The sequence below is a fragment of the Ascaphus truei genome, chromosome 11 (assembly GCF_040206685.1).
Source record: "Ascaphus truei isolate aAscTru1 chromosome 11, aAscTru1.hap1, whole genome shotgun sequence".
NCBI lineage: Eukaryota > Metazoa > Chordata > Amphibia > Anura > Ascaphidae > Ascaphus > Ascaphus truei.
In genome coordinates this window covers 42,475,751-42,489,443 of record NC_134493.1, presented here as the reverse complement: position 1 = coordinate 42,489,443, position 13,693 = coordinate 42,475,751, and the positions used below count along the sequence as shown (strand labels likewise).

Sequence of the window (13,693 nt, the reverse complement as noted above, 5' to 3'; positions counted from 1 at the left end):
CCTCACATTCTCCTCTGTCTCCCCTACAATCTATCCTTAACGCTGCTGCTAGAATCACAACTCTCTCCTAAATCTGTCTCAGCGTCTCTCCTGCTGAAATCCCACTCCTGGCTTCCTATCAAATCCTGTATCACACACACGTCTCCTCTTTTAAGGCTATACGCTCCTCTGCCCCTCCTTACCGCTCTCCCTAATTTCTCGCTATCCACCGTCCTGGCTATTGTATTGTGCTGAAGGATTTCTTGTCTCTACCCATTTTATATCTAAAGCCCTCTCCCGCCTTAAACCTCTCGCTCACTGCCCCTCTGAAATGCCCTTCCCCTAAATATCCAACTGGGACCCTCTCTCTCTCCACCTTTAAGATCACCTTAAAACACATATCTGTAACGAAGCACATGAGTATCTCCGTGGCCGATACTATACACCTCATACCTCGACCATGGCCCCTTACAGACGCACTTACCAGAACGCCCCCCTACTGTCTCTGTACGTTCTTCCTACTTACCACTTAGATTGTAAGCTCTTCGGGGCAGGGACTTCCCTAATGTAACTTTTATGCCTTAAGCGCTTATTCCCATTATGCGTTATATTATTATGCCCCGTGTATTACTGCTGTGACGGCTGTGTACCCAGATGGCGCTATATAAATAAAGACATACATGAGAAAGTGCTCACAAGGGGTACTGTTATTTGCTATCCACTGCACGCTGGAGGGTTTTTTGTCACTTTTTTTTTACTTACCGTAATTTACTTTGTGTTTGGTTGTAACTACTACCAGCTTCTCGTATCAAATCCAGCAACCTCGCACTGATGAGACCCAAACGGTTGAAACAGCTGTCTCAGCATTGCTGCACAGAACGTTTGTCAGTCTTTTATTGCGCTACACCCATCACCCCCCAGCTGGAAGGTCGGATGGGTTGGGGGCGGCAGTTTTTTTAACCCACCCTGGCCGCCTGGTCAGTGGAGTTTTATAACCCACCTTTGCACAGAGCACGGTGTGACAGAACACTCTTGCCGGATTCTCCACCAGGGGTGGAACGGAGAGATGGTCGGATGTCCTTGAAAGCCAGTGAACCAAAGGCCACTCAAGACAGAGGGGAGACGGTGAGATGCACTAGCTGAGGTCTCCGCTCAAAAGACCGCAGTTGTCTCAGCACCAAACACACTGGAGGACTTGCGTGGGACTTCTGCTCGAAGAGTCCTTCAAAAGACTGCACCAGGACAGAGTTCACTACACTGGTGACAGTGCTCAACAGCACATACACTTGGGCAACCTCCCCAAAAAAGTAAACTGTCTGCGAGTAGGGTTACTGGCTCTGTACTTATTTAACCCACGCTGTGCTGAAAAAGCTGTGCAAGGCAGCAGGTATAAGCTTATAAAAGGATCCATGTTAAAATGGACAAGAAGCAAAAAAAAAGTGACATACTGTGATAGCGGGGCCCCTGAGGAAGTGAGTTCATCACGAAACGCGTAGGGTGGTCTTGGGAGTTTGACGAGAGTAGCGAATCTGCAGTGAGCTGTGATAGCAGGCGCTGAGGGAAGACACTTCCGCGTCTGCGCGTGCAACCCGCGTTACACGTGTCGGGACTTGGTGTGAGCAGACGATGTGTAATTTGTTCCTGAGCAGTATTTACAACAGCAGTATTTACAACGGAGGTGGCACCCGAATAGTGGGATTAGCGTCGGCAATCTCACCTGGGGAAGGTAGCACCTACAGCCCGTGCATGCGTTCTGCCTGCCTGGATAAAGACATTTATTATCACGCCTAAATTATACCTGCTTGCTGCAAGTAGGTTTCCAATTTCCCCCCACCGGAGCAGTCTACCAGTCATTACCCCCTGTATATGCTATATTTTATTGTGTATTTGTATTGTTATAATTGTTGTCTAAGTTTGTCAAGTGTTTTATGTGTGTTTGTCCCATGCACAGTTTATCTGGTATACGCTATGATTGGTCGTCTTTTTCCTCTTTTACATATTGTGATGTCACCTGCGCGATACGTCTGAAGGAATACAGCTTTACAAGATTGGCCTTTGTATACGGTCATAATTATCTGCACTTTATTTGGATTTGTCTAGGCGCCGGGTTATTTGTTTGTACGGGTTTACAACTGTTACCTGTGAAAGCAAAAGAAAAACAAAGCAAGCTTTACCTTTTAAATTCTTATTTAATTTTTTTAGGACTTCATGCTGTTTGCCAAACCCTGCATTTTACATCCCTGTGACGCACTAAGACATGCTCACACGGGGCTGCGTGACGGCATTCCCATGTAACCTGTCCAACGTGACAGCGACACAGAATCAGGTTTAGACATTTCCTCTTAACCCTTTCCCTGCCAGGAAGTCCCTGCACGGCAGAGCAATAGCATTAACATGCGAAGCAACGCGTTACAGGCACCTCCGGCAGTGAAAGGGTGGAGCTGCCATCGAGTCTACCAACAGTAACACTGAGCACTTTTGAGTTCATTTTGGATTGCAGCATTAAAAAGAGACCCCCCCCCCCCCTCATGGGAACCTTGGCTGATCCATTGATAGCAAAGCCTACATCCTTGTCTCAATAAAAGGCAGCCACGAAGGATCGCTGGTTCGATGCGGGGAGGCGCCGCCAGGTGGGGGAGGGGACCCCTCTCCCCCCCCCCCCCCATGAACAGGCTTGTAGCAATACTGAAGATCACAATACCACTCCCAGCATATGCTTCATGGCAGTGATAAAAGGGTTAAAGCATAGAACATGGGTAGACAACTTTAGTCCTCAAGGGCCACCAACAGGTCAGGTTTTCAGGATATCCCTGCTTCAGCACAGGTAGCTCAATTAGTCTCAGCTTCAGCACAGGTGGCTGTCGATTGAGCCTCCTGTGTGCCGAAGCAGGGATATCCTGAAAACCTTACCTATGTGTGGCCCTTGAGGACTGGAGTTGCCCACCGCCCGAGTTAGAGGCATCCACCTCAGCGCTGTGAGAGGGGTCTGGATATAGTGTCCCTCATACAGCAGCAAAATGACATAGTGAACACTAGATTGCCCCACGCATCGCCTCCCCAGGCAGTACTCCAGCTCCCCACGCGCATCGCCTCTCCAGGCAGTACTCCAGCTCCCCACGCGTATCGCGTTTCCAGGCAGTACTCCAGCTCCCCACGCGTATCGCGTTTCCAGGCAGTACTCCAGCTCCCCACGCGCATCGCCTCCCCAGGCAGTACTCCAGCTCCCCACGCGCATCGCCTCCCCAGGCAGTACTCCAGCTCCCCACGCGCATCGCCTCTCCAGGCAGTTCTCCAGCTCCCCACACGTATCGCGTTTCCAGGCAGTACTCCAGCTCCCCACGCGCATCGCCTCCCCAGGCAGTACTCCAGCTCCCCACGCGCATCGCCTCCCCAGGCAGTACTCCAGCTCCCCACACGTATCACCTCCCCAGGCAGTACTCCAGCTCCCCACCTCTCCAGGCAGTACTCCAGCTCCCCACGCGCATCCCCTCCCCAGGCAGTACTCCAGCTCCCCACGCGCATCGCCTCTCCAGGCAGTACTCCAGCTCCCCACGCGTATCACGTTTCCAGGCAGTACTCCAGCTCCCCACGCGCATCGCCTCCCCAGGCAGTACTCCAGCTCCCCCCACGCATCGCCTCCCCAGGCAGTACTCCAGCTCCCCACGCGCATCACCTCTACAGGCAGTAATCCAGCTCCCCACGCGCATCACCTCTCCAGGCAGTACTCCAGCTCCCCACACGCATCGCCTCCCCAGGCAGTACTCCAGCTCCCCACACGCATCGCCTCCCCAGGCAGTACTCCAGCTCCCCCGCGCATCGCCTCCCCAGGCAGTACTCCAGCTCCCCACGTCTGCAATGACCACATTTTCTAGCTTCTTCACGAATGATAAAATGGCCGCTCCCAATGATTCAAGCGGAAAGCATTGCGACGCCCGATTTAAACACCACACCGTAACATACCGCAGAGAAAGGAAGTGCATTGCAGACCCCTGTGGCAGGTTAGAGGTTAACACCCTTGCTCCTGGAAGATTCTGTACAGCAGGCAGGGGGAAAAAAAGTGGGGGGGGGGGTAACAGATAGGCTGATGGATTTGCCCGGCGTCTGATCTGAGGGACCTCAATGTATACAGATCTTGAAAGAAAACCACTTTATAGCTCACCCAGCACCACACCGCAGGACTCGGGACAGGTTCATGTAAAATGGTTTATATAGTTATTTTTTTATACCGGTTCTGTGAAAGCCTGTATCTTTGGGATATCAGGGTAACGGAACGGATGCGGACATTAAACTGAAACTTTAAGTCAAATCAAGACCGCACAAGCCTGTAACTAGATGGCAAATAGCTTATGCTTTGACTGTTACAGCTCCAGCGATTCTTATGCCATGCATTGGTGGCTGAAGTGGGATACCTGGAACTCCACATTTGCACAGCCCTGCGATAGTGTGCACGCCATTTGTGACCTTACTGCTCCATCTGCAGCCATCTTATTTCACCTGCTGGAACAAAATACTAAGAGCGACAGCCCAGCATTTCTAGCCAATTAAAAAGGTAAATAGTAACAAGTGTCAAATATTATTATTATTTTTTTTAAATGAGCTCTCTTGTATTAACCATTTCCCTGCCATGGGGGCCAGCAATGTATTACAAATCCCACTGGCAGTGCAACGATTAAAATGTTTGCGTGACGCTGGGGGGGGGGGGGGAGAGAGAAGGGATCTTGCAGAATGGAACCCCACCTCTCACCTAAGAGTTTAGGAAGAGTAAGATACAACAGGCTGGGTGTTTCGAAGCTCAGAAGGGCAGCCTGTACTTCATACATGTATCCCATAGCACAGTGCAGCATTTAATAAAACGCTCGTAGTATTTAGTCACATACATTTACCTTCCGTAACTAATAAACACGGCCTTTCCATTTTTAATAATCACTTGTGTTTCCCGCCGCTTGCAACTTAATAGGACGGATGCCGTGCAGTTTCACGTGAGAACGGTAAAAACCTTGTTGCGGGAATGCAATCCTCACCGCGCTCAGATAGCAGCAAACTGACCTGCCGTTCCAGCAAGTCCAATCTGATGTCGCAGGGCACCAGAACCCATTTTTAGTTTCATCAATGCTTATATCCTGCACGAACAGGCTTCAAAACCACACTCTCTGAACACACCTGGCTTGTGTACGCACGGCAGAATCCATCTGGTAGAGGGAGACTTTCATAGAACTATATTCTGATTAAATATATGCGTATTTATAATATATATGTATAAAAGAAAAAAAAATATTTGACATTTGCCATTTTCAATATGAAAACAGCTAAATGTAATGCAGTCCGGATGAAACCGACGTGGCGGGTCTTTGTTAAAGGAGCGATAAAATTAATTCTTGTTTTCGTAAGCATGGTTAGGATTTCAGGATTGGGGAATACACAACCCTACCCCTTCTTACATGGAGTGTATAACCTGTGCTGGATCTGACAAAACTGGGTCACAGGCAGGCTTTAAATTATTGGCTGGCGCAGCAAGCTGGATGTCAGAGCCAAGCTGAGCAGAGACGGGACGTGTCACTCAGGAGCTCTCTCCTCGGGGTGCTGGGTGGTAGGCGTCTCAAGCGGGCAAACGGTCAGCACAGTTGCACACCTGCCACTCCCAGTAAGTTGCAAGTGTCAGCCCGCTTCACCTGAAGACTAGGAGGCAGTGACATCTCCATCCCAGAGGTGTTCACACGGACCAGTCCTGGACACAGACAGAAGCTTGTGTTCAGGAATAAGGTGGAGGGGAGGATACGTAAATTAGAAGAGGGGGGAAGTGGGAACGAAATGTAAAAAAAATTTAAAATAAAAAAAAGTTGGAAGAGTCTGTAGCTAAAACCTCCCAAAAAACTGATTAAAACAAAAAAACTTTCGCGGGTAGAGAGGGAGGGATTGCCCTGGCTGGTGCATCATTGCTTTAACACTCATACATTCTTCCGAGAGTCCTCTGGACAGAAGAGGAGAGCAGCGTGTCCGTGTGGGGACAGCCCCGTTCTGTCTCTGCGGTGCCGAGTCCAACTCTCCCGCGGTCGGGCCTGCTGAGGGTCACATCTCCTGTCACCGGAACTCATAAATGGGCGCGCTGTGTTCAGGGACGTGCGTGAGATTGAGAGACTGATACCTGTGACAAAAAAACAAAACAAAACCATATCAAGATTGAAACGCTTTCCTGAAATGTGCAAATAAAGCAGAATATGCAATACATTAATTTCTCAAAAACCCGTGTTTCATATAAAAAGAACCATTTTTTTATTATCCCACTACAGCCTAAAGGCACAAAAAGCGCAAGCTCTGCATATGCTCTCGATAGGAATGATGGATGACTTAAAACTTACATTTTATTGGTATTAAGACAAAATAAGAGGGCACAGAAGAAAAACAGACCCAACACGTTACTAAAAATAGTCCGGGTGGGGGTTAGCGAACAGTGGGGGCGAGTTTGGTAACTTTAGGTACATAACACGTGTGATCCTAGTTCTTTGTCCTAGAATCTAGAAGATCACACTGGTTATGTACCTTAAGTTATCAAACTCATCCCCACTGCTTGCCCACACTCACCCGGACTATTTGTAGTTATGTATTAGGTCTGTTTTTCTTCTGTGCCCTTATTTTAGCTTAATACCAATAAAATGTAAGTTTTAAGTCATCCGTCATTCCTATCTCGAGTGCATATGCAGAGCTTGCGCTTTTGTGCATTTATTACTACTGTACCTTCCTGCTTGCACCTTGATTTTTAGTTACTGTTTATTAGGCTGGGCAGGAGTTGTTATGTTTGTATTGCATTTTCCCACTGGAACCTAAAAACGTGGCCTCCTCCCCTTATTCACACAAAGACTTCAGCTGTTTTCATCCACTCGAAAACATTTTATTTCTATGAAACCTTCCCTCTCGGCTATTCCTGAACCTGAGAGATAGGAGGGAGTGGGGAAGGGATTACAAGGCAGGAGCGCATCGCAGAGCAATTATATGGTAAGGATGTGGGCAGATTACACTGGCAGCTCTGTCTTACTGTGCGTGGGACGGGGATACAGAACTCGCTCCTCCTGTCCCAAATCCCCCCGAAAGACTCACATAAAAAGCAGCAATTTCACAGCAGTGCTTCCAAATTGTCAATGACCCACCCACAGCTGACTAATAGGGATATCACCGCATTAAAAAAAGTAAAACGCACGTTATTTTGATTTTTTTTTACTCTTGCAATATTACCATTATACCGTTCTATTGCCCACATTCACTTCCCCGCTGATAGGGGATGCCGAGTATCTCACCATTCCGAGCTGCGATGGTAGTAATAACCCTCTATCGAAGCCGCAGACTTCTGGAAGCAGATGTAGTAGAAGCCAGCGAAAGAAGCGCCGCTGATATCTTTAATGGTGTGATCTGGGACCAAGAACTGCTCCTGCACACACAGGGTTAAAAGCAACATGTTAGGGACAGGGAGGGAGGTGGTGTAATCACCACGTGGATATTTGGGGTTCAGACACTAGATTAGATGTGGCAAACCTGTGGCCCCTCTAACTAATGTGACAAACCTCGGTGGTACCGAGCGGACGTGTCAGGAAAAGCACTTGCATTATTCAGCAAATCAGATTGGAGAACTTCTGGGTTGTCTTCAAACTGCAGTGTTCATTTGTATTTAGACCAGCATGGTTACAAATCCCGGCATTTATGGTTACATTAATAACCAGACCTGGCCAAACTCTGCCGAGAAGACGCATACTTTCTCCTGCAGCAACTATCTACTCCGTTATCTTCTCTCTTCCCGCAGTTTATGAAATAACCAATATACACAGTAAGTGTTTTACTCGCTCTGCTGAATGTCATCTATTTCCTATAGATGCCCTCCCCCTTGTAACTGCCCTCCCCCTTGTAACTGCCCTCCCCCTTGTAACTGCCCGTCAGTTTCATAGAGATCCTACTTCTTTACAGGTTTCCCTACAGGACAGTCCCACCAGGCCAAAATCTTACAGCAGGGGTTCTTAACTCCAGTCAAGCACCCCTGATGGGTCAGATATTAAGGATATGCCTTAACATCGAAGAATGAGCCACCTGCGCTGAAGCAGGCCTATCCTTAAAATCTGACCCATCATGGGTGCGTGAGGACTGAAGTTGCGAACCCCTGCCGTGCCGTATTATACAATCACCCGAATATTCATTTTACTATTGTGCTGCAGGAGGACGTTTTGCATAGTATTTGTGCAACTAGGTATTAATGATAGTAGCAAGATTTACCTTCCATCTCATGAAAACATAATCCCCAACCTTCAGCTCATCATAAGCAAAGTCATCACAATTAAAGGTTTTTGCATACTGATAGAAGGCTTGGAACTTTCCCTGCACAAAATAAAAACAGGGAAATAATATATGTTTAAGCAAAATCAGGCACTGGGTCACGATTCTATGTACTCTGGAAAAGGCCTCCATCGCCTAAATAAAGCTAAACTCCACAATGCTGACAAGAGAAGAGACAGAGCTTTTAAAATCTTTAAAAATATATTATACATACATACACATATACATACATACATACATACATACATACATATATATATAGCCTCAGTCTCTCCCGAGCTCATGTTCTTTTCATATATGTTAACATTGACACAACACCCCAAAATATTGCATGGTTGTTTACCCAGTGCTTACGATCCACGTCTTCGTCAGCATCCCACTTTCTCGTAAGGAACGGGTGCTTTTTACTAATTATTTCCCCTTCAAAGAAGGTGGTGAGGGTTGGGTATTCCTGGAGAAGAAGAAATGAAAGGCTCTTTACAATGTTTTTCGGTCATGCCATGCACACATGGCTTAGAAAGGTGTATGTATGTTTGTCTTTATATAGCGGCATTAATGTACATTGTCATGTATTACTGCTGTGATGCACTAATACATGACAATCAAACAAAAAAAACAATACAAACAACACATAATGGGAAGAAGCGCTTCAGACACAAAAATAACATAACATTAACAGGAAAAGGAGTCCCTGCCCCGAAGAGCTTACAGTCTAATTGGTAAAGAAGAATGCACAGACAGTAGGTGGGTGTTCTGGTAAGGTGTGCGTGCCAAGCTGTGTGAGCCAGTATCATATAGACCACTATGACACATGTAGGATCCCAGTGCTCTCATGTGACATATCAGAATAGCTCTGCTGTCACGGGTGATGTGTGTCACATGAGGGGTGTCGACAAGTGACATCTGTGCAATTATTCAAGTTGTCTGATCTGGGAATTATTCAAGTTGTCCGATCATCAAATCGCTGGACGTGTGTGAAGCTTGGCATCAGATTCATGGTGCCCTTAAATCTGGAGACCAAGCAATATCCTACATGTGGGTTTTTTTTTTAAATAATAAATCGGTTCTGCACTATGAGAAAATACTTGTTTAATTTTTTTTTTTAAAGGCTATAACTCTGAATGAATTTTTAATGTAACAAGCATTTTCTATTCCTAGAGCAAGCATTTACAAAGTCACATCCCCTTCCTCTTCTGAAACAGGCTCTGACACACCCCTTTTGAGCCCTGCCCTCTCTCTAGCAGTGCACCAATTGTATCTAGTGACTGCCTGGTCACATGATCTTCCCCACAGAACTTTGCATCTTGGATCCTCTTCCGCTACACTGACTGCCATTTAGTGAACCCCAGAGCCGAATCTTCTCTGATCGATCACAAGAGAATAGATCGATCGGCAACTTAGCTAATTACTTATTGTCTACATGTTATTGATCCACATAATAAAGAGGGGAGGGGAGGGGGGAGAAACACAGCTTGGACTGCTGCTTTAAATCAGAGTTGAATCTTACAATGATGAATATGGAGCTTACCAGCTCCCTAAAAGAAGACAGTTAAATAACCGCTGAGGCAGCATGTGTTTTACTCCTAATACCTTACCTCAGTAAGGCCTTTGATCTTCAAGTATCCACACAGGTAGGCGTTCTCCATGTCCACATGCTAATGGAGGAGACAGTGAGAAGCATGGGTTACAGTACGGCAAGGATCATGACAAGCAGATACAGGATTTACATAAAAGCAGCATTTCATCGACTGGCACCGTCCCTAAAATGGAGCATGCATACACAGCATTGCAGTTTGAGCACACAGTCACACCTGCAACTTCCTACAGTTTCTTATACCTCAATAACAGAGATCTGACCCCCAATGCCCCCTAGCCCACCACAAACAAAACCCCACAAAACATGGAATTATTTTCATGCGTACAGTCAGAGGGACTGGAGCAGACAACACATTTTAAAATGTATTGTCCAGTATGCCTTGTAGACAACAGAGCTGTAAATGTGTCAATGGGATTCCACCCCAGAGTTGGCTGCATATGATGCAGAACAGGGATCCCCCACATTCAGTTTAAAGTACCATATTAGAACTAGAAAAAAAAAAAATGACAAGATTTTATTACAGGAACGGCCGACAAACCCTGTTATTCAACATATCTCCTCCTCTCACCTACGTGTGAATCAGGTTAGGAGAAGTTCTAGGACGCTTTCCCCCTGTGTCGCAGCTGTCCTCATACAAACTACCATCAAAACTACACGTCAGAGGTTCCTCAAATCAACAGCTCAAACGCAAATCACAGGCTGAGGGAACCGACCAAGTGACACATGCTTTGGGAATGCAGAGCAGCCCTGAATTAGCAGTGGCCACGGCGTGTCTCCGGTGACTCACAGCTCACCGCGTATGCCTTCTGCATGCAGTGTGTCATATCGTGATACCCCCCACCCTCAGCTTGACAGTGCACTTTTATATCATCCCACGTACATCGCTACCAGCACCGACCTCTCGGATCAGGCAAAGGAAACCGTATGCAAATCCAACACTCATGAAGTGTGTATAATTTGGGATTAGGATTTTTGTTGCGGGTTTACCCCCCCCCACCCCTGCCAGTGTTATAGAGGTCCCCCTGGGGTTAATGGAAGTGTAGTGCTGTCATTGTTTTAGGGGCTTTATTTGTAAACAAACAGCACTCCACAGCATGAACAACACAGCTTCACCTGAGCTGGCAGGCAGGATCCCCTGGCAGCTGTTGGGTTAATTAGAGATAAACAATCTGTTCAGGGGCAGGATGATTAGATATAAAAAGCAAACATGGGAATAGGGAATCCCTTCCTCAGACAGCTTCCAACCCAAGCGAGACCTAGCAGGAGAGAAATCTGCACGTTACGGGATAGACAAGGGCTGAGACCCACGGCACAGAGCAAAGGCAGGAGAGATGTCTGAGCACAAAAACTAGGACAAGCGAGTTTACACAAGGGGGGAGCAACTCCAGTAATCAAGGGCCACCAACGGGTCAGGGTTTCAGGATATCCCTGCTTCAGCACAGGTGGCTCAATCAGAGGCGCAGTCGATTGTGCAACCTGTGCTGAAGCTGGGATATCCTGAAAACCTGACCCGTTGGTGGCCCTTGAGGACTGGAGTTGCTCAGCCGTCTTATATGGTACCCTATTCAGCGGAGAGTTACACAGAAGCCAAAGACCTTATTACAGGTCTTGAACATATAAATATTATACAGATAAAGAATATATGCTATAGGCAGGGAAAGGTACTCAACTGTGTGTGTGTGTGTTGTGTGTGTGTTGTGTGTGTGTTGTGTGCAGTAGCACCTAGTATAACCACTACCCCTCAGCCTCCAATATAACCCATCTCTCCTCAAGTAAACACCCAGCCACCCTCCGCTTTACCGGTAAGCCAACAGTGCCCACTCTAACCCAGTATATTTGAGTTCCCCCTCCCCGGTAAACCCCAGCCCCCCTCTCTCCTCCCGGTATACCCCAGCATACCCTACTAGCCCAGCTCCAATATATGCCAGTCCCCCTGATATACCGCCCCTCTTTACTTCCTAGTATACCCCTCTCACACCCCTGTAACAACCAAGCCCCCCCCCTCTCTCCTCCGGTATACCACCCTCTCTCCCTGTATACTCCAGTACACCCCACACCCTCTCTCCCCCAGTATACCCCCTCAGGTTCACTCCAGCCCCCCATTTCTCTCCCCAAGTAAACCCCCATCTTTCTCTCCCCCATTACCCTCCCCCCGTATACCCCAGCCCCCCCCTCTCCCTCCCCCCGTATACCCCAGCCCCCCCCTCTCCCTCCCCCCGTATACCCCAGCCCCCCCTCTCCCTCCCCCCGTATACCCCAGCCCCCCCCTCTCCCTCCCCCCGTATACCCCAGCCCCCCCGGTACACTCCAGCCCCCCTCTCTCCCCCCAGTATACCCCAGCCCCCTCCCTCTCTCCCCCCAGCATACCCCAGCCCCCTCCCTCTCTCCCCCCAGCATACCCCAGCCCCCTCCCTCTCTCCCCCCAGTATACCCCAGCCCCCCCTTCTCTCTCCCCCCAGTATACCCCAGCCCCCCCTTCTCTCTCCCCCAGGTATACCCCAGCCCCCCTCTCCCTCCCCCCGGTATACCCCACCCCCCCTCTCCCTCCCCCCGGTATACCCCAGCCCCCCCTCCGTAAATCCCAGCCTCCTCTCTCTCCCCGGTATACCCCAGCCCCCCCCTCTCTCTCCCCGGTACACCCCAGCCACCCTCTCTCTCCCTGTACATTCCCTCTCTCCCCCCCCAGTACACCCTGCCCCTCTCTCCCCCCCCTGTACACCCTGCCCCTCTCTCCCCCCCTGTACACCCTTGCCCCTCTCTCCCCCCCTGTACACCCCTGCCCCTCTCTCCCCCCCTGTACACCCCTGCCCTTCTCTCCCCCCCTGTACACCCCTGCCCTTCTCTCCCCCCCTGTACACCCCTGCCCTTCTCTCCCCCCCTGTACACCCCTGCCCCTCTCCCCCCCTGTACACCCCTGCCCTTCTCTCCCCCCCTGTACACCCCTGCCCCTCTCCCCCCCGTACACCCCTGCCCTTCTCTCGCCCCCTGTACACCCCTGCCCTTCTCTCCCCCCTGTACACCCCTGCCCTTCTCTCCCCCCCTGTACACCCCTGCCCTTCTCTCCCCCCCTGTACACCCCTGCCCTTCTCTCCCCCCCTGTACACCCCTGCCCTTCTCTCCCCCCCTGTACACCCCTGCCCTTCTCTCCCCCCCTGTACACCCCTGCCCTTCTCTCCCCCCTGTACACCCCTGCCCTTCTCTCCCCCCCTGTACACCCCTGCCCTTCTCTCCCCCCCTGTACACCCCTGCCCTTCTCTCCCCCCCTGTACACCCCTGCCCTTCTCTCCCCCCCTGTACACCCCTGCCCTTCTCTCCCCCCCTGTACACCCCTGCCCTTCTCTCCCCCCCTGTACACCCCTGCCCTTCTCTCCCCCCCTGTACACCCCTGTCCTTCTCTCCCCCCCTGTACACCCCTGCCCCCTCTCCCCCCCTGTACACCCATGCCCCCTCTCCCCCCCTGTACACCCCTGCCCCTCTCTCTCCCGGGTACACCCCTCTCACCTGCAGCACCACCTCCACATCATATGAGTTCCCTTTGCTCTTCTGGTGGCCCCGGAACTTGGAGCCGCTGTACAGGAGGGTGGTGGCTACCCCGGGCTGCTGCGTGTTAATGGGAGGCGGCGGAATAAGGGATGAGGAGCCGGAGGCCGCGCTGATGGACTCGGTACGGACCGGCATGCTGAGGCGCGGCTTCCCGGAGACACGTCCCGCGGGTCCCGGCCGCTTCTCAGCGCTCTGCTCCCGGCCGCCGCAGCCAGTGGGCCTCTCCAGCACCGCCCGCACTGATTGGCTCCAGTGCGCGCC

The 13,693-nt window shown here is 50.0% G+C and overlaps 1 protein-coding gene across 1 annotated transcript; it reads right to left on the bottom strand.

Moving 5' to 3' along the window:
* Positions 1-2,148: 2,148 nt before the first annotated feature.
* GID4 (GID complex subunit 4 homolog) lies at positions 2,149-13,690 on the bottom strand. Its single transcript, XM_075565886.1, has 6 exons — positions 13,391-13,690; positions 9,888-9,947; positions 8,636-8,743; positions 8,233-8,334; positions 7,269-7,399; positions 2,149-6,121 (listed from the first exon to the last, which is right to left on the bottom strand). Exons 1-6 carry the CDS (start codon positions 13,565-13,567, stop codon positions 6,058-6,060), a joined length of 642 nt encoding a protein of 213 aa, XP_075422001.1. The 5' UTR covers positions 13,568-13,690; the 3' UTR covers positions 2,149-6,057.
* Between the last annotated feature and the right edge of the window lie 3 nt (positions 13,691-13,693).

Coding starts and splice junctions, on each gene's coding strand:
- GID4 (XM_075565886.1), bottom strand. CDS start 13,567: ATGCCGGTCCGTACCGAGTCCATCAGCGCGGCCTCCGGCTCCTCATCC. Junction 8,744..9,887: donor AGATCAAAGGCCTTACTGAG/GTAAGGTATTAG, acceptor CTTCTTCTCCAG/GAATACCCAACCCTCACCAC. Junction 8,335..8,635: donor ACGTGGATCGTAAGCACTGG/GTAAACAACCAT, acceptor TATTTTGTGCAG/GGAAAGTTCCAAGCCTTCTA.